At 38.4% G+C, this 26,765-nt stretch overlaps 1 protein-coding gene across 1 annotated transcript; it reads left to right on the forward strand.

Moving 5' to 3' along the window:
* Positions 1-810: 810 nt before the first annotated feature.
* On the forward strand, positions 811-26,482 carry LOC133527961 (nose resistant to fluoxetine protein 6-like). Its single transcript, XM_061865178.1, has 13 exons — positions 811-1,511; positions 13,347-13,486; positions 13,919-14,100; positions 14,840-14,985; positions 15,899-16,013; positions 16,300-16,387; positions 16,706-16,872; positions 17,960-18,145; positions 19,096-19,269; positions 20,877-21,030; positions 21,573-21,759; positions 25,352-25,494; positions 26,135-26,482. The coding sequence occupies exons 1-13, from the start codon at positions 1,433-1,435 to the stop codon at positions 26,312-26,314; spliced, it is 1,941 nt and encodes a 646-aa protein (XP_061721162.1). The 5' UTR covers positions 811-1,432; the 3' UTR covers positions 26,315-26,482.
* Positions 26,483-26,765: the final 283 nt, after the last annotated feature.

A 26,765-nucleotide genomic window follows, 5' to 3' on the forward strand; every position in this document is an offset into this window, starting at 1 on the left:
ACTAGCGATCATTGTGAGTGCACGTATTTGTTATGTTATGAATTTAAAACAATCATTTTGAAGAGACGGCAGAAAAAAAGGGATAATCTGAAATGAAAAACAAGAAGAATTTGGTTGCAGACATCGCAAGGTATAGCACTTGACTCCGTCTCTCCGTGCGAAGGTGCGAATCGCACGACGAGGGTATGCCACACCGAGCTCCATAGTACTGTACGGATTTTTGTACGTAGACATCGCAGCTTCGGACAAGGATACGGAGAAAACCGCAAAATCGCAGCCGCACGCGGATTCGTTGCTTTGTACTATGCCCCTAAATAACCGTCTTTTCGGTTACATTAAAAAAAAACCGGCCAAGAGCATGTCGGACCATGCTCAGTGTAGGGTTCCGTAGTTACCCTTCCATCTCAATAAGCTAAACTGGAGCTATTAGTATAGAAGATTGTTAACCAAGGGATGAAATGGTACCTTTCACCCGAGTTAAACAAATAGGCAAATTTGCATAATCAGCACCTAATTAAAATAATAGACGTATGACCATGATTTTTTTCTTTGGACTTACTTGCAATCTGAGACTTTGCATATCTAAAGATAAATATGATAGCCAAAAACATTTAAATTGCTATATAGATGAGAAAACAGATATTTTAGCAAACTCCAGTAATTTTAAAATGATTTTGTTCATTAAAGCATGAAAAAGTAAAGTACTTATAGCAATAAGTCTTAGACATAATGCATTGTACATGAATGCAGTAAACGAATATGAATATGAATATAAAATTAGCGAGATTGTCTCTTACTTTTAAGATTTTTTACTCCTTCGTTCTAAAACTGCCAATAATCATCGGCATTACTCAAACAGACAATGAAACTGTTTTAGAGAAATTAAATATTAAATAAAAATAGAATGAGTAAAATAAGCAATTTTTATCATACAAAAGTTTTTTTAGTTCCAAGTTGCGTTGACCGCCCCCCGCCGAGCGAGTAGGGCGATTAATCGAGTATTCCTACCCTCGCTTTATAGCCGAGCGACAAAACTATCAGAACTACACTCGCTCCTCGCTACTCGCCAACTCGTTTCTAGTTTCTAGCTCTAATCGCTTCTCGCTTTTCGTCGGTGGTGGGACCAGTGCCTTACCGTCTGAAATTGCAAACATGCGCACATATTATTTGTAACAAGAATTTACAATTAAATAGTTGTTTCTTAACAGTTGTATAAGATTTTATGAAAATTAACATACGTCATTTTTTCTGAGACGAGCTTTAGGTATTTCCCTAGCCTTGAATATTAACATAGATAAATAGCTGGTATATAACTTCTTGCATTATTATGAAAAAACTAGTGATACGTAAGTTTTTAAGCGAGACTGTCTTATATTTGTGACAATAGTTAGTGTACTAGTAATAAAATTTAAAAATTTCAAAGTATACCTAAATGGATCAGGACAAAATGAAGATACTGCTGATTTTATTTTTTGTTCAGCAATCATCTGCAGTAATTTTCCACTTAAATCGTAAGTTTAACTAATTCTCATATAAATAACAATTTCCTATAAATAATAAAACTAGAAATAAAAAAAAAACAAATCAATGAAACGGAGGAACCGACTTGATCCCGACCGAACCGACCTGGACCCGCGTACGACTTTAAACTACGTTCACAAGAGAGGTATGGGGACTGTGAATGTCATCTCGCTTCATGTGGTTGGGCACAGCACAGCGGATGTCATTCTAGATCTAGAGCCCAACTGGGGAAGTACCTCCACCTTACAGAAAACCGCCAAATAACACTAGACCCTACTCATAGTGTTGTGTTCTTGTCGGTGAGTAAGGTTGCCAGAGCTCAACGAGGGGAGGGAGGGTTGTTAGGGTCGGCAACGCGCATGTAACTCCTCTGGAGTTGCAGGCGTACATAGGTTACGGAGACTGCTTACCATCAGGCGGGCCGTATGCTTATTTGCCACCGACGTAGTATTAAAAAAATGGATAAAACTTTGAAGCACTGCTGGAAAACTGCTTAAAAAACCGCATCGAATTCGGTACATCAATTTATGAGCTACGTCGCCACAGACAGACACACATACATAGCGGGCAAACTTATATTTTTGCGTAGGGGGTCAAAATAATAATTAGAAACAGTAAATTTAAAAATGAAGAAAATGCGATAGCATTTTAAGATCATTTAAGTGAGAATTGTTTTCTAACTCTAAACTATTACAATTCTAAATTGCCAATTAAAATAAATAAGATAATTTTAAAATCGCTATTAAATGATACCCCACTTACCAAAGTACGACGATTGTCAGTTTTAGGTTCCTTATAATACCGCCATGTCCGTCTGTCTGTCTATCTGTCCGTCTGCGGCTTAGGTCACCGAGGGAACTTTCTCATACTACGTGACCAGTTCAGGGGGAGGAGGGCCGGGATCTTAAAAATACGACGCTTGGTCACAGGGGTGTAGGGGGGGGGGGGGGGGGGGGTTGTCTTAAGTTTTAGTTAGGTAGTCAATAGCCCCTAGGGAAATCTCGCGCTTTTTACAAGCTTTTATTTAACTTGCCCTGTTAAGTACATACGTTATTTTGTTAGTGTCAAATCTTGGAAACTAAATTTGAACCACATCCCGATTCCCAATTGAGCTGGAAATTCGCAAACGTATATAAGTCGGATGACAATGTAATGGTACCATCGAGCTAATCTGATCATGGAGACAGGAGGTGGTCATATGAACTCTGTGATGACAACGCAACCTATTTATGTTTGGGTTTTTCTAATTGGATAATTGGCTACTTGACAGTTTTTTGTAAATAATGTCAAACGATCTTGATATTCCTGAGGATGAAATGTCTATATAGGACTTATGGCATTTAATCAACACAAAGGTCAGAAATGAGAGTTCAAGTCTGACGCTCGCACTCGACGATTGAAACGCCTCTAACAAAATGATAAGGTGATGTGACGCCACATTACATAGGTCTGTCCTAAATGTATGGAAGATCAAGGAAATTGCCATTTTGACCCTGAAATATTGCGTTTATGTGTATAGTTGTCGTACAAGTTATTTTTCAATAAAATGTAAGGAATTGAATGGTACCATTTTCTTTTCTAATTTTGAAAGACAACAAAAAAATTTTGAGACTGAAGCCTTGTATTTTTTTATAATCTCGATATAATTTTTTAAATTCCACTTTTTTTTATAATGGATGGCTCATTTTTTATCCATTTAACTAACTTTTGTTATAATATTCAACATGTGTCAAGTACCCAATTGTCTCGATGAGTATTAGTTGCCCGTGGTACAGTCAGTGACAAAAGCTTATACTAAAAATGAAATTTTTGCCAAAAATTTCTTCAAGCTCTGTATAAATATGGCGCGCAGCGCATACCGCTTTTGAAACTCACAGGTAGCAACACTGGCGCATTCAAAAAATATTGGCAAAAGGCAAGTACATTTAGGTGTTGAAGTCACTGACTTCTGAGCTAGGTAAAAACCTATGTTACAGAAGTCAGTGGCCTCTTCCAAACAATAGAATCTATTATGGCTTATTAACTACATTTACCATTTACATTTTAGACTGAAAGTAGCTAATTTTAAGGCTTGTTTTAATGCTAGAAAACAATGCCATTCTAATAAGGATACAGAGCATGTTCGGTGCATTGCACCTTCAACACGTTTATAGCCTCGTGCGGCGCGTGCATGCGCTGTCAGCAAAACACGCGTAAAGCAACAATTTACTTTAACCCATTTTTAGTGTACCTTTAGGTTCCATCGCGGCCGGGGGCATTCATTTAATTATCATAACATTAACATTCATATAATAACATTTAATAATAACAATTAATAAACATTTTCGCTACTTTCTTTCTGACTTTTAACACTCAACGCGAACCCGAACCCGCACATGGTCCTTCGAGCCGGATCTCGCGCGTTTTGATACTGTGGTTGATAGTCGTGTGAGGTGAACGAACTTTTTAAAACAACGAGTGAGGGTTGCAGCGTTTGAAGGAGAGGAGTAGCAGAGTCTCAACAGCAGCAGTGGTGGTATTGGCAGTAACAGAGCAGCGCTAAGAGATATTCAAGTAAGATCTTTCCTTATTTTACTTAACCTTCGTCGATCAAGATGGCTTACATTCAACGTCAAGGAGAGATACAGCGGCTTATTGAGGCGTCTTTCTCTAACTTTAAAAAAGATAGTTCGGATAGGAAGACGAAGCTTGAATATTTTAAAACGCGTTTAGATACGTTAAACGAATTATGGAACGAGTTCCAGTTTAACCATGAGCAGATAAGTATGGTAGAGAGTCGGTCTAATTCGTACTTTACTAACAGGATTTATGAGAGCGCTAAGGAAACATATTCTACTTTCCACAAGAAGCTAACAGCAGGGTATCAAGCATTGTTGGAAAAGAGCATTGAATCTAAGACCGACCTCAACCCATCAGAAGCAAACACGTCTACAACTCTCAACAAGGACCAGGCTGACACATCTGCAAAGGATGATCAACCAGCATCCGTCACCGAAGTTGGAGGTAACAAACAGCAGAGGGGGACAGAAAGTAAGATGGACGAATTGATGCGAAAACAACAAGCTAACTTAAAAGCCTTTGCGCGGACCGTGAATAACATTCAGATTGACCAATTAACAGAGAAGTGGGAGCTCGAGGACGCTCTCAAAACATTGGAGGCTCGTTGGTCAGTTATCGATACATTGCATTGGGAAATGGAAAGCGAGGACTCCCAAAGTGATACAGCGTATGAAGATACGTTCAACAAGCATGAAAAAACCTACAACATGATGAAGAAAAACATTAATAAAAAAAGTATGGTCTGTAAAACATAAAGTTAAATCTACACCAGTTTTAGACATCCCTACGTTTTACGGAAATTATAATTCATGGGTGTCTTTCAAAGATTTATTCAGTGAAGCAATTCACAATAATTCGGCCTTATCGAACGCTCAAAAAATGCAATTTTTGAAGTCAAAAGTGAAGGGAGAAGCAGAGCGTCTAATTCAACATCTTCAGATAAGTTCGGATAATTATGTAGTTTGCTGGGAGATTCTTAACAATCGATACAATAACACTAAATTAATATTTAACTCTCACATGAACATACTATTTGGGCTCCCTAGCATGCAACAGCAAACATTAGCCCAAATAAAGAAACTACATGACACGGCGACGGAGTGCCTGCATGCAGTTAAAAATTTAGGGGTAAACATTAGTACGTGGGATCCATTGATAGTTTATATTTTAACTCAAAAGCTCGACTCTGAAACACATAAAGACTACATAGAGTCATTGAAAAACTCAAGGGAATTACCGGTACTGAAAGACTTCTTTGATTTCTTAGAAGGAAAGTTTACAAGTCTCGAAACATCTCGGCGAAAGCAAGAACCCCCAATCAACAGAGTGAACTCTCAACAGTCATCGACTTCTAACAACATGAAGAAACCTATTCAATCATACAATAATCGTCCGTATTACAACAGCAATAGTGGAGCCAGCAAAAGCAATGTAACTATTGCCAAAACGATGCACGTTTCAAGTATCAAATGTCCGTTGTGCAAGTTTCCACACGGAATATACAGTTGTCGACAATTTTTGCAAATGCCAATGGAAAAACGATTCCAAACGGTCAATAAACTCGCGTTATGCATAAATTGCTTATTTAGTCATAATGGAAATGCTTGCAATTCCAATAAAACATGTCAGAAATGCTCAGGTCAACATAACACATTATTACACGAGGCGTGTGTAAAAAGTGCAACTACAGCGACTCAGTCATCGACCTCAACATATGCAACGAATGCAATTACTTCGAATAAACAGATGGAATACGTAACAAACATTTCACAGACTTCATTCTGTGAAACTTTACTAGCTACCGCCATACTGAAAGTGCAGGCAGCGGATGGCACATATCACACATTTCGGGCCCTGGTAGACCCAGGAAGCCAAATTTCACTTATAACAGAACGGGCCGCTCAGATACTTAACTTAAAACGAGATAAGTGTTCTGGCGTCATCTATGGATTAGGAGAGAAAGAAAACGACTGTAAGGGCAAACTGAAAATACAATGTAAGTCGATGTACAATGATTTCACATTTAATGCGAAAGTTTTTATCATGAACAAAGTTGTGAAATGCCTACCGGGCGAAACATTCTCAAAGCCTTCGTGGTCCATGATACGGAATCTTAACTTGGCCGACCCAGACTTCAACGTTAGTCGTCCAGTAGATCTGCTTCTAGGATCAGTTATAAACGCTCAGATAATCTTAGATGGTAAAATAAGGGGTGAAAATGAGTTGCAGCCTCTCGCGCAAGAGAGCCAACTCGGATGGCTTTTAAGCGGAAACGACGAAGAAGAACTAGAAACCTACCATTGTAACATAATCATAAACAACTTAGAAGAGATACAACAGTTTTGGGAAGTGGAAGACATAACAGAAGAAGGCAATCTGTCACAGGAAGATTTGGAATGCATAAAACACTTTGAAGAAAACACAAAGAGAACAGTGGACGGCAGATACGAAGTGCGCATTCCCATGAAACCAAACTTTCAAGAAAAGTTAGGCGACTCTAAAACAAAAGCGATAGCTCAATTCAAGCACATGGAAAAGAAGCTCCAGAACCAAAGCAAGCTAGCTGAAGCATACAAAGCCTTCATGAAGGAATACAGCGACTTAGGGCATATGAAACCTGCCGTAAGCAACAACAAGGTGGAGTGTTACTATCCTCATCACATTGTGGAACGCGCAGAATCACTTTCTACCAAGTATAGAGTCGTGTATAATGCTTCCAGCAAAACATCAACAGGATACTCACTAAACGACTTAATGTACAGGGGCCCAAATTTACAAAAAGATTTACAAACACTATTATTAAAATGGAGGCAATACGAGTTTGTGTTTTGCGCTGACCTAGAAAAAATGTTCCGTCAGATCCTAGTGCATGAAGACGACCAACCCCTTCAAAAAATCATTTGGAGAGACGAAGATGGGACACTACGATCATTTCAACTTACAACAGTTACATACGGAACAAAAAGTGCAAGCTTTTTGGCCATGATGACGCTAAAGAGCCTAGCACGTGACGAGCGGGAAAACTACCCAGAAGCGTCGAAAGTCTTGGAAGAATCATTCTACATGGATGACCTGGTACATGGTGCGCACTCCATAGAACAATCTATAAAAATAATTAACAACATAACAGATCTATTAAAAACAGCAGGATTTAATTTGCGAAAATGGTCTTCAAACAAACAAGAAGTATTGCAACATATACAAAACAACCAAGAAAACCAAAACCTGCTAATAAATTTTAAACAAGATGACATATCAAAAACACTCGGTTTATGTTGGAATCCAGCAGAAGACATTTTTACATTTCAATGTAAAATTGAGAAACAGAAAAACAAACCAACAAAAAGAATTCTCCTATCAGACATTTCCAAGCTATTTGACCCACTAGGCTGGCTTGCACCGCTTAGCACCAAACTCAAAATTTTATTCCAAAAAGTGTGGAAACAAAACGTTCAATGGGATCAAACTATACCAGAAGAGATATACATGGAATGGTCCAAAATACAGGAAGACATTCACCTAATTAATGAATGTAAAATACCCAGATGGCTATTATGTAAACAGAATGACATAATTCAACTGCACGGGTACTGTGACGCATCACTGGAAGCCTACGCCTGTGTAGTATATGCACGGATTAAAGATCAAACAAAACCAATTCTCGTCGCAGCGAAAACAAAAATCGTTTCACACAAGAAACAATTAACACTTCCAAAGCTCGAATTAAGTGGAGCACATCTTCTTTCGAAGCTAATGGCAAAAATAAAAACATCTTTACAACAACATACAGTGGAGACATTTGGCTGGTGTGATTCTAAAATCGTCCTTGGATGGTTGCAAGGTCAACCAAGCCGTTGGAAGCCATTTGTCGCAAATCGCGTACAACAAATAAAGCAGGTGATGCCCGAAGAACAATGGCGCTATGTAAAATCACAAGAGAATCCCGCGGATGCTGCAAGCAGAGGACAAACAGCATCTCAATTAAAAGACAACTCTCTATGGTGGTCAGGGCCGACTTGGTCAGCTGATTTCCAGCCAGAACTTGAACGTTCTCAAAAACCAACATATACTACAACAGAAGAGGAGAAAAAATCATATGCGTCGAATATAGCTCAAAACAATAACAAACATGATATCATATACAATTTATTAGAAAAATATAATTCTTTTACAAAAGTAACACGAATCGTAGCCTACATATTGAGGGCATTTACTTTAAAGCGACAACGCTTACCAAGCTATCTCACATTACAGGAGTTGAGAAAAGCTAAATTGGCTATAATAAAATGTGTACAAAACAACGAATTAGGAGAGGACATTGAACACTTACGTACGCACAATAAAGTTGAAACAAGAAGCAAACTTTTCACATTGTACCCTTTCATAGACAGCAACGATATCCTTCGAGTTGGAGGTCGCCTCGAAGAAGCGCATTTACCTTACGAGATGAAACATCCAAAAATCATTCCCAAGGAATCACGTCTTGCTACATTACTCATAGAACACGCCCACCTGATGACACTTCACGGAGGTGCCAAGCTCACTTCAAGCAAGCTGCGAGAAGAGTACTGGGTGATGGGCGGAAACAATAGAGTCAAACAACAAGTTCGAAAATGCGTCAAGTGCCAAAAAATTGATGGGAAAAAACAATATCAACTGATGGGCGATCTTCCTGCCGCCCGTGTTAACGAAGCAAAACCATTTTTTCACACCGGAGTCGATTACACAGGATTTGTTGACATAAAAACAAGCAAGGCGCGTGGAAGCAGAACGTTGAAAGGTTACGTTGCCGTTTTCATCTGCATGGTCACAAAAGCAGTACACTTAGAGCTTGTAACAGAACTAACAAGCTCAGCATTCCTGGCAGCTCTAAGGAGGATGGCCGCCAGAAAAGGAGCCCCAAAGCATCTATACTCTGATCAAGGAACCAACTTCGTAGGCGCGAACAACATTTTGAAACAACAGTGGAATGAAATTCAAAACACATTCGACGATAACTTCTTAGCAAAAATCGCCGAAATGGAAATCGAGTGGCATTTTAATGCCCCGTCCTGGCCCAGCGCTGGCGGGCTCTGGGAAAGAGCAGTCAGAAGCCTCAAACACCATTTAAAACGGGTAGTGGGTGAACAAAAACTTACTTACGAACAGTACGCAACAGTTTTGGCCCAACTGGAAGCTTGTCTAAATTCCCGCCCACTATGCCCCCTAACCGAAAACATTGATGACCTAAATACACTGACCCCAGCTCACTTCTTACAAGGTAGAGCAGGAGTCACTATAATGGAAACATACGAGGACGCACGCACGAAATGGAATTTGACACAAAAAATATTCAGTGATATTTGGAAAAGGTGGAGGTCTGAGTACTTAAGCCTACTTACAGCAAGACAGAAATGGTGCGATCCTCAGAAAAACCTAGAAATAGGAGATATAGTGGTCATACACGAAGATAATTTGCCGGCAGGAAAATGGGCGCTAGGGCGAGTAATCGACGTGCACGTGGGTCAAGACGGATATGTGAGAGTCGTAACATTAAAAACAGAAAAGGGAATACTCAAAAGACCCATAGTAAAACTATCTCTCTTGCCCCTGGAAAAGTCTAAACCAGAGAATCAACCAGCCGAACAAAATTCCCTGAAGCGATCAAAAACAAAAAAAACAGCCAAACGGGGGTACATGGCAACCATGTTGATGATGCTATTTTATTTCCTCACATTTTTGACAGCTGGAAATTGTGTCAGAATGACACCTATTAACGAGGGTCAAGGGTTGTACTTCGATAAACTAGGAACAATGCAGCTAATTAGAGACGACTGGAAGCTAATTGCGTACTACGACATGAGCCCTTTCTGGGAAGGAGTATCCGCATACAAAAAGTACAACGAACAATTGGAAACTATTTGTAAACAAGTAAGAAGCCTTTCACACTGTGACGTCATCCTTCTACAACTACGGCATTCATACAATGAGCTGCAACATTACAATAAAGTATTATCCAGACATCAGCTGAAACAGCAGACACGCAAGAGACGGGGATTTGTCAACGGTGTCGGGAACCTGGCGAATACTTTATTCGGAGTCTTAGATGACAGATTCGCTCAACAATATCAAAAAGATATAAGTCTTATCAGAACAAACGAAAAACACCTCGTCACAATGTGGAAAAATCAAACATCAGTCGTAGAAGCCGAATATAACATGCTCCTGAGAACGAAAGATGCGATACAAAAGCAACACAAATTAATACACCAACATTTACTTTCTTTAGAAAACCACACCACTGCAATAGAGAAAGAAATTACAGCCGCAGAGAGCATATCTCAATTTACAGTCGTGGCCATGGCTGCAAATAATTTATTAAACCACCTTAAAACAATTCAAGACATGTTATTAGAGACCATAACTAACATTTACAATGATAAAATGAACATACATATTATTAGCCCCGAGCAACTACAAAAAGAATTAAACATTATATCCGGTCAGCTTCTAAGCGACCTTACCCTACCAATCGACAATACACAAACAAACCTTCAAAAAATCTACCAAGTATTAAAAGTTAAAGCAAGAATGACTGACCAATATATGATATTTGAGATTCGCATTCCATTAATAACTCGTGATCGTTACGATCTTTATGACATTATTCCGGTCCCGCATAGCTCAGACAGAAATATGATATCCATTATCCCCATAGAAAAATACGTAGCAATGAACCTTCAAAAAGACACATACATGCCATTACAGGAAAAAGATCTCGAAGTTTGTATCATACGAGACACGTTTACCTATATGTGCCCGCTAAAGGTCCCTATATACAAAATGAACACCGACCAGGATTTGTGTATAAAGGACGAAAAGGAGAATTTAAAATGCAAAACAAGCATAGCCGCGTGCCAGAACAAGTGGATTAGTTTAACCAAGCCAAATTATTACTTATATTTTTGTTGCGATCGGTGTCAGTTTCGAACAATATGCACAGATCGAGTTACGGCACAAACATTGACACGCGCTAACATTATTTATATCGAAGAGAATTGCATTGTAAAAACAGATAACTTTGCAATTCACACGCATATGAATATGCAAAGTAAAGCAGATTTAAAATACAACATACCTACACCAGAAATCGACCCAATAAACCACATATTAAACATTACAGTCGAAAAATTCGAAAACAACAGCTTGAACTTTATGGAAAGAAACGAAGATAAAAACATACAAGAAAAAATAAAAGCGCTAAAAGAAAGTCAACTACCTGACGAAAACAACTATTCTATACATGATGTACACCACTACACTGCCATATACTGCCTTTGGATCACAATGGTCATCATGGCAATTATACTAATTTGGCGGAAAAAACGGTGCCAACGGAGGCTTCTAAGAGCTCCGCCAAACCCAACAAATCCAGAGGAAGCAGCAGCATCGGATAACATTTTCGAGAGACGCCGACCGAATCAGCCGCCGCCGCCGCCGCCCCGAGCGAGCGCGAGCGCGAGTGCAGCCTCCACGCCGTGCAGTGCACGTCGCACCAGCACCGGTGACACAACCTTTAGGGATGATAAGTGTAGTGTGAGTGCGCGAAATCGCGCGAAAAGTGTCAGTGAAGGAGAAATAAATAGTGCGCGAGTGCTAACATGTCATACACGCGAGATGAGTGGAACGAAACATATGGACAGGGGAAGCTCCCCAATTTTAAGAAACATATCATTTAATGAATAACATTCTAGTTTTAAAACGATTGTACAATCACCTTGTATCATTATTTTAACATTCTCATCTCATCTTATCGTTTGCCCCCCGCAAGATGTTCGGTGCATTGCACCTTCAACACGTTTATAGCCTCGTGCGGCGCGTGCATGCGCTGTCAGCAAAACACGCGTAAAGCAACAATTTACTTTAACCCATTTTTAGTGTACCTTTAGGTTCCATCGCGGCCGGGGGCATTCATTTAATTATCATAACATTAACATTCATATAATAACATTTAATAATAACAATTAATAAACATTTTCGCTACTTTCTTTCTGACTTTTAACACTCAACGCGAACCCGAACCCGCACAGAGCAATTTACATTTGTTTGTGCGTGTGCGTGTGCGTGTGCGTGTGCGTGTGCGTGTACGTGTGCGTGTGCGTGTGTGTGTGTGTGTGTGTGTGTGTGTGTGTGTGTGAGTATATCAGGGTAAGATGCTTTCAGTTTGTTCATAGTCTTGTGACAACAACCAGGACTTTTAGTTTTCTGTTACACTCATGATTATGTAGGGGATAAATGTTGCACGTGTCCTGACTGATTGAATAATCAACGCAGAGCCGAAACTACAAATGCTAGAAAGCTGAAATTTACACACTACGTTGCGTTTATAAAGTGTACAGCGATTTTGAGAAATTCGACCCCTAAGGGGGCTAAAAAGGGGATGAAAGTTTGTATGGAGTTCAAGCTTTATTTTAAGCTAGGAACTTGATACTTTGTAAAAAGGTCTTCTTAAATAAAAGAAAACTAATTTCAGCGTTTTTGATGATTCATCCCAAAAAAGGTGTTGAAAGTGGTGAAAAAGGGGTTGAAAGATTGTATGGAGATCAAATATTTTTTTTGAGTGCGGGATTTGAAACTTTGTATGTAGGCATATAAAACACAAATCATTTCAGCGTTTTTAAAAATTTGTCCCCTAACAGGCTTAAAAAGGGGTTGAAAGTTGGAACACATTACAAATTCTTTGACACTTCTTATAAAGGCATAATATAAGATAACAAAATAACATTAACTAATGTTATTAAAAATATAACCCCTAAGGGGGTTAAAAAGAGAATGAAAGTTTATCTTGGGGTTCAAATTTTATAGTAAGTTAGGAACTTGAAACTTCGTAAAAGGTATTATTATAAAAGGGAAAAAAGTAATATTTCTGCGTTCTTTCAAATTCATCCCCTAAAAGGGTAAAATGGGGTTGAAAGTTTCTAATAGGTTGGTATTAGGAGGGTAAAAGGGAGATGAAAGTTTGAATGTGGTTCAAGTTTTATTTTAAGCTAGGGATTTAAAACTTCGTTAAAAATGATATAAGTATATTACGTTACTGTGTCGAACATTTAAAGGGCCATATGTACTGTAGAACGTTGTACGATACATGTGCGAATAGGTAATTCGCAACTCGTATCGATTTAAAACACTCCCATCGGTCGTGTTTTAATATATCGCCACTCGTTTCGAATTTCCTATTTTTCGCACTTGTATCGTAATGTACTATTATGACCAAGTGGTTGTTTCAGTGACAGAATACAGCAGGATGCCTGATTTGTATCTTATGGACGACTACGACACCTGTCTCGCTGAGCCGGACAGTGTCTACTGCGCCATCACCGCCGACTTGTATTCCACGACCGACTCCGAGCTCATGCAAATGATTCAGGTTTTAAACCCTCCTTGGTTCCTTAAGGGCTTATTACATCTACTACATAATACATGACTATGACTATGACGTAATCATGTTTTTTAGGAATAATTAAAACCCCCCTTGAGCATTATGTTTTCTTAACACTCGACCTAAAGCATCAATGATCACATTTCGTCCTAATTTTAATAATCGGCTATTATCGTTTTAATCTTTTAGTGTAACCATAGAAAAATAAATATATCTAGAGCGCTCACTCCATGTAGTCGTTGTAGAAAATAAATATGGCGTTTCGTAAACCAAATATTTTCGTTGGTAGGATTGGTCCTTAGGATTTAAGGATGGATTTAAGGAGTGGAGCCTTTTGCTATAACTTTTTAGGTGAGGTGGGGGGGTTCTCAACTTTATCTTGATATCTACATATGTTACCATGCAATAACAATCTTACAGGAATATTCGGAACACAAAGTAAAGCACTACAACCACACAGTGGCACACAGGGCTCTGTGCGTTAAAACAACTTGCAAGGATTACTTGCAAAACAGGGCTTTAGAAGTCGAAGCGGATCTGAGGTCTGTCTTGGAAGAATGTGTTAACAACAGCATGTGGAATGGATACAAACTGAACGCCAGGTAGGTACATTTTTAGGTGAATCCTAAAGCCGTTGACTGAGGAGCTCAGTAGCACCATGTCGTCTGCGTAGCTTATGTTGTTAACAAAACAACCATCCACCGAACATCTGACACCCGCGCTGCTGAGCTCCTCAATCAAGCCGTTAATGTACATGTTGAACATAGTGGGCGAAGTTAACCCCCCTGTCTAACTCCGCACTCCATTTTATAGACCTCAGAGTATCCGTCCGCCCATCGAACTACGTTTGATTGGTTGCCATGCCAGTATTTTAAAATTTGTATGACTTCAGCTGGCAAACTCGAGGTCACAAACCATTTTTGACCAAAAAAGATAAAAAGTTTCAACTCTCCTTGGTCTCCCCTAATTGGGTACCTTCATAATTAGTAACTGTACCTACATATTTTTCAAACAATTGTGTTTGTTACTGTTAACAAAATAACAATATAATAAACAAACAAATTACTTATAAACGAAATATAAGGTAAGGTAAGGTAAGGTAGGTAGGCAAGCTATAAGAACCACCAACAACCCCCGGTGCAAAGGTACCCATCACAACACAACAAAAGATAGTTACAATTGAATACAATTTTTAAATTTTTCCTCTATGGAGGCGCCAGATGAATCATCTGATGACAAGCAATTATCGTCGCCCAAGAACACCATAACATGCGTTGCCGGCATTTTAGTACGGCGCTCGTTTCTTCGTCGAAGGTATCGGTTAATTAACATATTTTTCAGGTTATCACACATTAATTACTGCAAGAAACACGGAGAAAAAAGGCCATACAGTGCTGGAGACTATATAGTTGGAGCAGTTTATGCTCTCCTGATCTTTCTGAATGCAATCGGGACCTTTTACGACGTTCAAAACGGCGATAAAGCAGGTTCGATGAAGAAACTAATTCCAAGTTCAACCCTTCTTCTTCTTCTTTTAAAATGTGGCTTCCTCCAAATCTATGGTGATTTTGCTAATGTCAAGTATCGTTGTTCAGTAGTAACTTTTAAGTGTGCTCATAGAGTATGTTACCAGTACCCCTAGTGTAAATAAATTCGATTTCGAAACGTGACGTACGCGTTTGCGTTTAGTCTCATTTTGTATTGGATTTAGAAAGAGCGCGCCAAGCGGGACGTTTTGGAAACTCAAAATCCAATACAAAATGAGACTTAACGCAAACGCGTTCGTTACGTTATGATGTCGACCAAATTTACACTAGGGGTACTGATCGCCAAAAAGTCAACTGACGCGTGCAGCGCAATGTCTACAATATAATACAAATCCTTTTAATAGCACATCCTCATAATAAATTTACAAAGAAACCCATCCATCAACCTTCGTGCATTCCGATGATGTGTACGACGACGCGCCTTGGCGGTGGGCCTTACGGGCAATAAGAATGGGGCCAGTGCAGCGGTGTCACGCACACGAATTCGAGCCAATCGTGCAGTTTAACGCCACAACACGATTGGTTAATGAGTTTCCATCACGCGCGCAATTGGTCGCAACTAGTTGTGTTAGACTGTCCAATTGGCTCGAATTCGTGGGTGACGTGACACCACTGAACTAGCACCATTCTTAGTGCCCGTATGGCGCGCCTTGAAGGACGGGTCCTTGGATATATGTCAATGATTGATTAACCTTTTGAACGCCAAGAACACCTAAAGGCGTCGTAACTAGACGTGCCTACAGCGCCATGGACAACTATAAATGTATTATTGTATATATATGTAATTAACCTTCAAATTTCAAAGCGAGAATTTGTACAGCGAGGTTTAAATAGACAGTGATCTTGTTTTTAGGTAATCCCCTGTTACTGGCATTTTCCATGCGTAGAAACTGGACCAAGCTAATGGCGCCCAGTGGCAAAGGACCCGAGCCGAGACTCAATAGACTACAAGTCTTCAATGGGATCAGGTAAGCATTAACCCGTCAATGGATTTTTCACCACACCAGCTAGTAAAGGGTCTCTTGTTTGTTCAAAAACTGATGATAAAGTTGCATTATATCCACATGTGAGGCAAAGTAATCAAATGCAAATTTTGAGTTGATTCCTTATGTTGGCTGATAGGATGATAATTTTGAATGATAAATATTTAATGACATTAATGTTGAATAAATTTGCTTTATTATTCTGGAGAATATGATAGTAGCATTGGGGATATATACCTATGTTTTTATTAATTTAAACTTTTGTTGACAGAACTTTGACGACGTTCTGCGTGTATTTTTCGCATACGTATACGCTGTTTGCTTACTCGTACCTCAAGAATCCTTATGACGTCGAAATAGTAAGTCCAATTATATGTACGGTCACGTTTGAAAATATCGATACGAAAAAAGTGCCAAAAATATGTATACATGACTTTATTGCCACATATATTTTTGGCACATTTTTCGTATCGACATTTTCAGACGTGACTGTAGATTGATATTTTCAGTATAATTAGCCATAATGTAAATTAAGTGGCGTACCTACTTACTCGAAGAGCGACCTACGCTCAAACAGATTTGACGATAACTTGATCATGCGAGCGAAAAGCATCATTGAGTGAAATACCTACCAACTATTGCTACCTATTGGATTTAGAACCTATTCCTTGTTTCAGGCGTATGATGATCCTGTGAGATACATCATGTTCAACGGCTGGCTAGTAACTTACACGTTCTTCGTTATGTCAGGGTTTATGGTGGCGTTCAACTTCGAGATCCATGCCGAAAAGCACCCTGTGAGCCTATGGGACTGGCCCAGGAGTATGCTCTTGCGATGGCTGAGGTTAGCTCATGTGGATATTGCCGCACTTATATTCAGTCGAACTGAGCAGGGAAGTGGGCAGGGCGAGTGTGTAAACACGCTATTTCTTATACCACTGCCATTGCCTCTCACGCTACCCGTCGGCGCTCCCCATACAAGTTTTTTGTGCGGAAGTCAATCAAAAGACCGGCAGCGCGAGCGGCAGTTTGTGCACGTATTAACCGTGGTCCCAAATGCTTTTTACCACAGTGGGTCCACGGGTATTTTTTTACCCGTTGTCCCACCGTTGTAAACAGGGGTATACGGGTAATTTATTTTAACCATGCTCCCACCGCACTGTTTCTTAAAAAAAAAACAGTACTCTTTTTTTTGAAGTCATCTAAAATAATACTTTTTTTACTATAAAACCTAAATAATTAATGGAAATCTCAGTAGACAAAAATGTACTACATTTTACTATATTTTCTACAAAAGACATAAACCACGCGACTATTGTCGCTCGTTTAGTATTTTCAATGGGAGCGCGGCGGCGTGTTATTGGTATTTTTTTTAAGTTGATTACAGCGCAGGTATTGAAATAAATATTATAGTTGAATTGGGAGCCCATACATAAAAATGGCACAAAGTTTGGTATACGAAATCTTAATTCCACTATTACAGTCGACGAGTAGAAATAGTTATTTGTTTTACAAGGGGGCAAAGTTGTTGTTTAACCGCTCGTGCTAATATTGATACCCGAGCAAGCGAAAGGTTCGTGAAGCGGAATCTTGAGCGTTGCGAGGATTTCAAGGCACGAGGGTTAAACAAATTTTGCCTCCGAGTGAAACACAACATTTTTCACCACACCAACGCGAGGAAAATAATAACTATGAAATACCAAAAAAAACAAACCAAATCAAATCCAAATGAACGTAATTAAATATTTATCATCCAAAATCATCATTTAAAAGTCAATTCTACCAGCTAATTTGCATCTGATTACTTTGCCCCACATGTGGATAAAACGCAACTTTCTCATTAGTTTTTGAACAATCAAGAGGGGCTTTACCAGTTGGTGTGGTGAAAAATATTTTTTGACTGTAACTTGTATTTTTGGTCTTGATCTCAGATTGACTCCTACATATGCCCTGTTGTTGTTCACGGTGATGACGCTGAATCGGCACTTTGGCGACGGTCCTCAGTGGGACCTGCTGGTGACCAGTGAGGCAGACGAATGCAACCGGTACTGGTGGACCAACTTGCTCTATATCAACAACTACATCTACGACAACTCGAACTGCTTTCTACAGTGTTGGTGAGTTAGAAAGGAAGAAGAAAGAAACGACTTTTTACTACCATATTTAGGGGTAAACCGGTATGCTTTGTTTCCTTAAGTACGCTGTTAAGTGGATGGGACAAAAATAAAAACTGAATAGAATAACCTTGAGACTAGCTAAGTATTGAGTCTTTATGTACAATCAAGTACAAAACTATATATCGAAAGAATCGTCTCATAAATATGGTACTACGCTCTTATTGCACTGGAATAAGATGCTATGGGACATATTTTTGAATGAGATGTGTACTTGGGAGAATCAACTTTTTAGCGTCACTCGTTGCCATGGTTACGATTAGTTGTCCAGGGGACAAAAGTTCATTGAAATACCGATTTTATGGTACTTAAATGTATCAAACTTGCGTTTTTGTGGTCGTTATAACCAATGTCCATAATGGGCCCCCTACTAAGCATGTTAATAAAACGGCATACAACGTCTCTTCCAACAAACTGTGCCACTGTTGTCCCTTGGACAACGGGACAGGATAACAAAACAAAAAAGTTGATTCCCCCACACCCATATTTTACACTTGACTGTACATAACCTAAGATCGAAAAACTTAAAGATACTTGGTTAACTTGATATTTTTCCCGTCGTTTTCATGCTCTCTTTAGTTGGTTATTGTGTGGTCAACTTTCTGTTTCTTTGCGAATATCTCACGGACGGTTTGATGATGAGAAGTTTTTTGGTATGAAAACTTGCAACTTTAAATGCATTTTGTATCGAAACTACTGCATGTAAAATTAAATGAAAATCAGTCAATCGACTTAATTTTTTACCTTTTTATGGTAAATAGGAGGCTTTGATTTATTTACGTCAAAGGGTCTCTCAGAAGCACGCATTTAACCGATTTGTAAGTGATTCCATAGGCATACAAAGTTTTTTACTGAATAGTTGAGTACTAAAAACTAATAAAATATCGGAACAGGTACCTAGCAGCGGACACGCAGCTCTTCGGGCTGGGGCTACTCTTATGCATCCTGTTCCGAAAGCCGCGTGCACAGATCATCGTGCTGGCCGCCATGCTGACCGGCGCACTGGCCGTCCCCGCCGCGCATGTATACTACCAGGGCGTAGACGCTGTGGTGTACCAGTCTCCTGAGTAAGAGCCAAAAGTTAAGGTCAATGTTAAATAGATGTGGTGTTATATTGAGTCGTCCCTAATACCAAAGAGAATGTACCTACCTAAGTAGAAGGTATTATTTTGTCTATGCCGATACCTATACTAAGTTGTATCATGATCGAGAAGCGGCAAATGGATAAAATTTTGCTCGCATCATTCTTTACAAATACGTAGCACATGCGTAAACAAGCTTTAAAATAACATATAATAAAACGATTATATATAATAGACGAGCTGAAGATAGGAAGACGTGGCGCGAGCTTGTGAAGGCCCTTTGCACCTCTGGGGTGCTTTAGGACAACAACAAAACAATTATGGTCGTCATCGTTCCACTTCGCCAAATTCTCGCTTTGAGATAAACCTAACGGCCCGATTCGAAGAATGAGATACGATAACGATAAGTTCTGGTTTAGATAAGTTCTCATTTAGATATCGTTTGTATGTCGTATAATTGACAGAAGCAGCTCGATTCGGGCAACCAATGTCACTTTGACGTTAGAAATATCGTAGATAGATCTTATTGTGGGATCTTAATCATTCCTCGAATCGGGCCGTGAATCAATTCTCTGGCGAGCAATGCGCATAAGGTTCTTTGGGGGTATTGAGGCTTTTCAAATCACTGAAAAGATTAACACTTAGAGATCCTTGATCACAGAAAACAATATTTACGGCTCTTTGTGATTCCTAAAATACATAAGGTAAGAAGTACTAGTGCTCGACGCTGCACTAGTACTCGACATGGGCACTTTACGTCAAAGTGACAAGGATTAAGTTCGAATACAGAAAAATCTTCGTTGTTCAAATTTAATCTATATTTCCATGAAATAAAGTGCCCGTGTCGGCGACTAGTGCAGCGTCGAGCACTAGTACTTCTACCCCACTGCGGTGGGCTTTTCTCGTATAATTTGCCGACTTTATAGCCTATGTAAGATACAGCAGTACTTTTAACTGACCTTTGATAACCCTTCGAGCGCCATATTTATCGTGTGCGGTGCGTCATCGTGAACCTTTTTGGAATGCACATACGTTGATATTAGACTGTAGACCCCCTAGTGAGTATTATATTCTTTGCTGTAGACGCGCGCTTCATTTCACATCTTTGACCATCAAAGTGATAGTGTCAACCGAAGATAAATTGACTGCGATTTTGGCAGCTCAGACACAGTGCAAGTGTTATTTTAAACCTTTTTTTTTAATTTTTGACGACCGGTGTGGCCTAGTGGGTAGTGACCCTGCCTACGAAGCTGATGGTCCCGGGTTCAAATCCTGGTAAGGGTATGTATTTGTGTGATGAGCATGGATATTTGTTCCTGAGTCATGGGTGTTTTCTATGTATTTAAGTATTTATAAATATTTATATATATCGTTGTCTAAGTACCCTCAACACAAGCCTTATTGAGCTTACTGTGGGACTTAGTCAATTTGTGTAATAATGCACTATTAAAAAAAAAAAAAGTCTAACTTCTATGATATTATGACGTTTACTTAACAATTCCACAGGCTGGGCTATCAAAATCCCTGCCAACTTATCTTGGTCTGACTCTAAGAGAATTGTTGAGTTACTACAGTGTGGACGATTATTACAGAAATTACCGTACTGTATACCAACACGACGACACATTCCGTCTCATCTACGTGCGCGCACACACCATATTGTCGACGTACTTGCTGGGCATCGCCGGCGGGCTGCTGACTTACCACTGGCTTGAGAACGAAAAGAACATTTCTGCGAGAATGCGGGTGGGTCATACAGATTTTCAAATAAATTGTAGACAATAGTGTACAGCTTGTGTGCTTGATTATTCGGATAATATTGAATTTAAAATTGGCACCTACGCACCAAAGTTTCCAATCCTTATCTAAATATCACTCGTTATACAAAATTCATATCGCAAAATAAATTAACTCTTAGAAACGGGGCTTAATCGGGTAATATCTCTGGTGTTGCAAGCGCCCATGGGCTACGGTGACTGCTTACCATCAGGCGGGCCGTATGCTTGTTTGCCACCGACGTGGTATAATAAAAATAAGGTTTTAAATTTACCTAAACCTAAGATGTTGATGTCAACTTTAGCCAGTTTTCTCCGAGACCACGAAGACAACGCCGTCATCGAAACTTGGGACGTTAATTTAAAAACTTAATACGCGATTAAGTCCCGTTCCTTTGACTTAATAATATGTAAAAATCGTGAAAGTATCAGTGTTTTGCAAAAGAAATTGAAAAGAGATTGGATTGTGACCAACCTGGATAAAAACATAGACTAAAAAATATATATTTTCAGAAATACACCTGGATCCTGTGGCTTTCAGTGCCGTTCGCCGTGAGCACCATCTTGTCCGGAGGCATGTTCTACATGGACCACTTCGAACCCTCGACTCTCGTAAAAGTGCTTTATGCTAGCGTCCACAAACCCCTCTTCCAATTCTGCATGCTCATTATTATCATTGGCTGCATCTTTAAAGTTGAGAGTAAGTAAACACTAATAGAGTCTGGCTAGCCAAATATTGTTGACAGATTTTTCAGTGTTGTATCACCAATTGTATATGAATTAAAAAAAACCTCAAGGCTGTTGTCAATTTATGTCATTCATTCAAATTGTTCGCGGTATATAAGGGGTTTATACCGAGTGGGGTCCGCAAACTATTATTTAAGCTTGTAAATAATTACGACAATGTGTGAAGTTGACGTGAAGCGTTTTATAACGAAAAACTGCTATGTTTACAAGTTATAAACAAAAAGTAGGTTGGTGCTCTATTACTATTTTGATACTTTAAGTACGTGAATTTATTAATACCTGAATCTCGTGAACTGGACAAGTGTGTAAAGAAACGGATAAACTAGAAGTTCTGGAAAATATAAATAAAATCCAAACATTGGAACGTAACGAGTTACTGAAAACCAATATTTAGAAGGAATCTGTGAAGTGACTGGTCAGTAGTAATTTGATTTAACAATATAAAATATATAAAAATATCTTGGCGAAACATATCTATATACTTATGTCTTTGTATTTTACATAGTGGTAGAAATTATGTGAGCTGACTTTGAGTGCACGTCAAAGTATATTTAACTGATTTCCTTAGGTACCTTACGTTTGCACAGAAAATCAAAAACATGTTCTAGTATCAAAACTATAATTCCTACTACTATTTTTTTAATGTCCCGCCAAAAATTTTTGTAATATTTCGGTAGCCAGACTCTATGTGACGTTTAGATGCATACTCGGATAGAAATTGAGAACCAACTGAAACCATTTAGGGTAAAGGCACCTATTACCGTGGTAGTTAAGGAACTTTTCAAAAGAGATCCAAAAATTAAGGGTATCAATGCTGTCTAACAGCCAGGAATATTTTTTTTTCATCAGAGCATTTAATGAACTTTCCGTTTCACACGTTTTTGGATTCATTTTGGGTTATTATATGTATTAAAATATTTTTTGAAGCCAAAATGACCAAATCTTCTATTACCGTGGCAAGGGACAGGCTGTGATTCTATTATCGCGAATTGAGCTTTCATTACCGAGGGTACAATTGGCATGATTTTTCTGCACTCGTTAATAGAAATCAAACTCAAAATTCGAAACCTAATACCGAGGGTTAAAACAATAATAACGACGTGGGTTCTGTATATTATTTTTGTGCCATTAACTTTAATAATGACACAAAAATAAAAAATAGAACTATAGGAGTATGTTTAAAAATAAGAGATATATTCGAAGAGATTATAATTACACTTTGGCACAATCAAATACTATTAAATAGTTAACTTACCAAGTACCCACGAGTACCTGTATAACAAGTTATAAGTTGAATGTTTTACATGTAAAACAACAAAAATTACTATTAGTAAAGTTTTACTAAGGACGTATATGACAAATAGGCCTGCCTGTTATTAAATAAAGTAATTTTTAAATGCTATAAAGATTGATAAGAATTTGTCTTACTGACATAATTAGCTGCACAAAAAAACAAGTAAGTAACATTTACTCATAAGGCACAGCGTAAATTATAGTCGAAATTTTATAAGCTGGACGTTTACCACCTGAGTGAAAGTTTACCACAGTGAAATGGTAAACGTCCACCTTATAAAATTTCGACTATATATAAAAACATGAAAATTTTTAATACTAATATTTTTGATAAGGTAATTAAGTTAAATAAAGTCTCTCACATATTATGTGTTATAATTTACCCGTTTATAATTAACAAATCACAGTACTTTTCTTATTGCTGATTCTTATAGCTAAAAAAATCATGTCTGAGATTTTGGACTACTGTATAAATAAAATTATATAAAAAAAAATCTAATCGGAAATGTCCGGCAGTTGGGTACCCTTCCTTGTCAGAGTAATAACTGAATCAGAAAACAGAAGAATTTAAATCTGATAATGATAACTGAAGTCTAAATTTTATCAACGAAATCTGTACTTGCGGTACCCTAAATGCGATATTTCAATACAATACCAAATAGTCACTCGGTAATAGATAACTCTTTAAGAGCCTATTACCGACCCATTCGATATTTCTCTGGGTCGGTAATAGATTTCTATACATTCTATTACCGAGGGTAATCTGATCATACCATCGGTAATAGGCTTAATTTGGAGTTTAATTAAACCTAATTCCGACCCATAAAAATAATAAAACACAGATGGTTTTTCAAATTTAATCAAACACGTATATTACAAGCTTCTTGTAAAGACAAAATCACATAACTGGCAAGTAAATTTTAGGTTTTAACTCAAAATAAAAAAAGTTGACAGATTAAGGATTCCCATAGAAACAAGGAAATCGGTGCTGAAGTTTTTGTTAAAAATTAAGGGTTACTTAAATACTTTCCATACCACGGAAATAGCTCTTTAATAGCGTGAATAGATCAAGATTGGAATAAATAAAAGAAATTATAAAATTGATAATTTGTACCAAAACTAAAGAGTAAATAACAAAACTACCACTTTTTCTATTACCGTGGCATACCACGGAATTACTTACCACAGAAGTAATTGGCGCCTATCACCGCTGTATTTTATTTTCAATTTTAAACGTATTTCCGGGTCAAAAACTAAGTTAAAAGTAATTCAAAATCGTGTAGAAAACAATACACAACCTCTTAAAAGGCATTGCACTAGTTTATTTGCCATAACTATTACGTAAAACACTAAGTAAGATTGGAGTGCACTTACCTGTGGTGTCACGCGTCTGTATGGAACAACCGGTTCTTGCGCCGCCGTCGCACAAACTGACGAATCGCGAGTTTTTTGTTACACTCACACAAATGCACACTAATGGGCACGATAGACCAATGAATGAGCTTGTTTTGTGTATGCTTTATTTCTTAGGGGATAGATCTGTTTGCTTGCAAAATGCGTATTTGTAAACACCGCGGTGTTAGACGTCGATTTTGATACCCGCGTTAATAGCCGCCGTTACCCTAAAGGCTACCTACAAACCCACCTGCTAAATATTATTTTTTGCTCGAATAACAATACAAGAAGAAAATTATAACAAGCGGTCTTATCTCTATAAAGCGATCTCTTTCAGACAGCTATTGCGTGTTTGGATGTGAGTTACAATTAGATCGCAAATGACAAAATAATAGTCAGCCATTTTGTTGAAGACTTGTTCCATTAAATAAATAAAATAAAATAAAAATTATTTATTGCAGACCAATGATCCATAGGATGTTAGTAACTTTTGACTTAATAACTAAGTTAGTAGATATAGAGAAAATATACAAGAAGCCTCATCCTATTTGGCTCTGCCGATGGCCACTTCGACCCAGTATTTAGTTATAAGGCAATCAAGACTCTGACAATACTCTGAGGCTGGTGCTGCTGTCACGCACTCGCCTGGGTAGTGATCCCACACGCTTGCGTCTGAATGCGAAAAAGTCGTCCGTTCACACTTCTGCAAACATAATGGACGCACTAAAGTGCTTCGGTAGCCACAACAGCATCCTCAAAATATTGTTATATTGGACTCTGAGTGCATACACCCTTTGTGTAAAACCTACCTACAGGCTGCAAGTGTAGAACCATTACCATAACTGTGCTTGTTCTAGCTGTGTACCGCGGCATCCTAGAGTGGCGTGGCTTCACTTTGACTGCACGCCTGTCATACGCCGGCTACCTGCTGCATATGATGGTCTTACGTGGCTTCTTGGGCTCGCAGCGGCTGCCAGTGTACATGTCCGACTACAACATAGTACGTACCATCAAATTGAAATAGAGGTGGATTGTCAAAGAAAACTTTGTAGCCACACTAAATTTACTGCCATCTTTCGACACATGATTAAAATTTTAGAACACTATTTGACTTTAATCCTTATTCTTTCACTCGTATATTGATATGGCGTTCTAAATGTTTTAATCATGTGTCAAAAGATGCCAGTAAATTTACGTGGCTACGAAGTTTTCTTTGACAATGCACCTATTACAGATTCTCTTCGGTACTACATACATAAGTATTGTCAACTCATACTTAAGTAATTGTCAAATTATTGGTTCTTATGTTGCATTGCGCCGACTACCTATTTTTAGGGTAAGGCTAAGCTGATTGCGCCGTATTAGACAGCACAGAGTGTGCAAGTGTTCATTTAATTGTCATAATTTATACATATATCTCTGGACCTCCGTCAAAAAGTACTTCCGTTTAAAGATTTTTTATTTCTCATAAGAATAACAATTATTCACTTATATGAGAAAAAACACAACAATCAATTACAAATTAATTTGTTGTTGTGTCTTATGACAGTTATGACTCCGTCATAAGGCTCCACCTGGCTGTTAAATGCATGCAAAAAACTGTAACAGAATATCCCACTTAACTAACATTTTTCCAACAGGCAACGATCCTGTCAGCCACCATCTTCATCTGTTTATGCGTGGGGGCGTTGTTATTCGTGATGGTGGAATCTCCTCTAGCTACGCTCGTTAAGACGATATCAACACCATCAAGAAGGAAACTACAAGCAGCAACTGGAGATGACATCAAAGCTCCCACTGAAGATGTTACCAAAGTTTAAATTGTAGTTTTCATACCCGTGCACATTAGTGCACGTGCGAATTGGCCTGCTTACGGACATCATAAAACCTCAACCACTAAAGATAAACGGCGCTGAAGTTTTCAACATCAATTTTAGGTTTAAGTTTATATAAACTAAAATTTTAAAAATTCAACCCTTAAGGGGTTAAATAATATCCTGTATGTGGCCTTATACTGATAATAGAGTGGATTTCATCACAAAAAAATTCACCGTATTTTTTTGTGTCATTTAACACGATTCAAGTTGTCTAAAGTAATGGTGGCTGTATATTGAGTATATGTATGGCATTTATCCAATCATTTGTGGCATAAATACCATACCACACATACCAAATAAGAGCGTAAGATGTTGACTCTTTTATGGACGGTACCTAATGACGATTTGTAAACTAATTTATATTTAAAATATATTAAAAAAACAAAACTTTTTT

Source organism: Cydia pomonella, chromosome 18, assembly GCF_033807575.1.
Source record: "Cydia pomonella isolate Wapato2018A chromosome 18, ilCydPomo1, whole genome shotgun sequence".
In the NCBI taxonomy this organism is placed as follows: domain Eukaryota; kingdom Metazoa; phylum Arthropoda; class Insecta; order Lepidoptera; family Tortricidae; genus Cydia; species Cydia pomonella.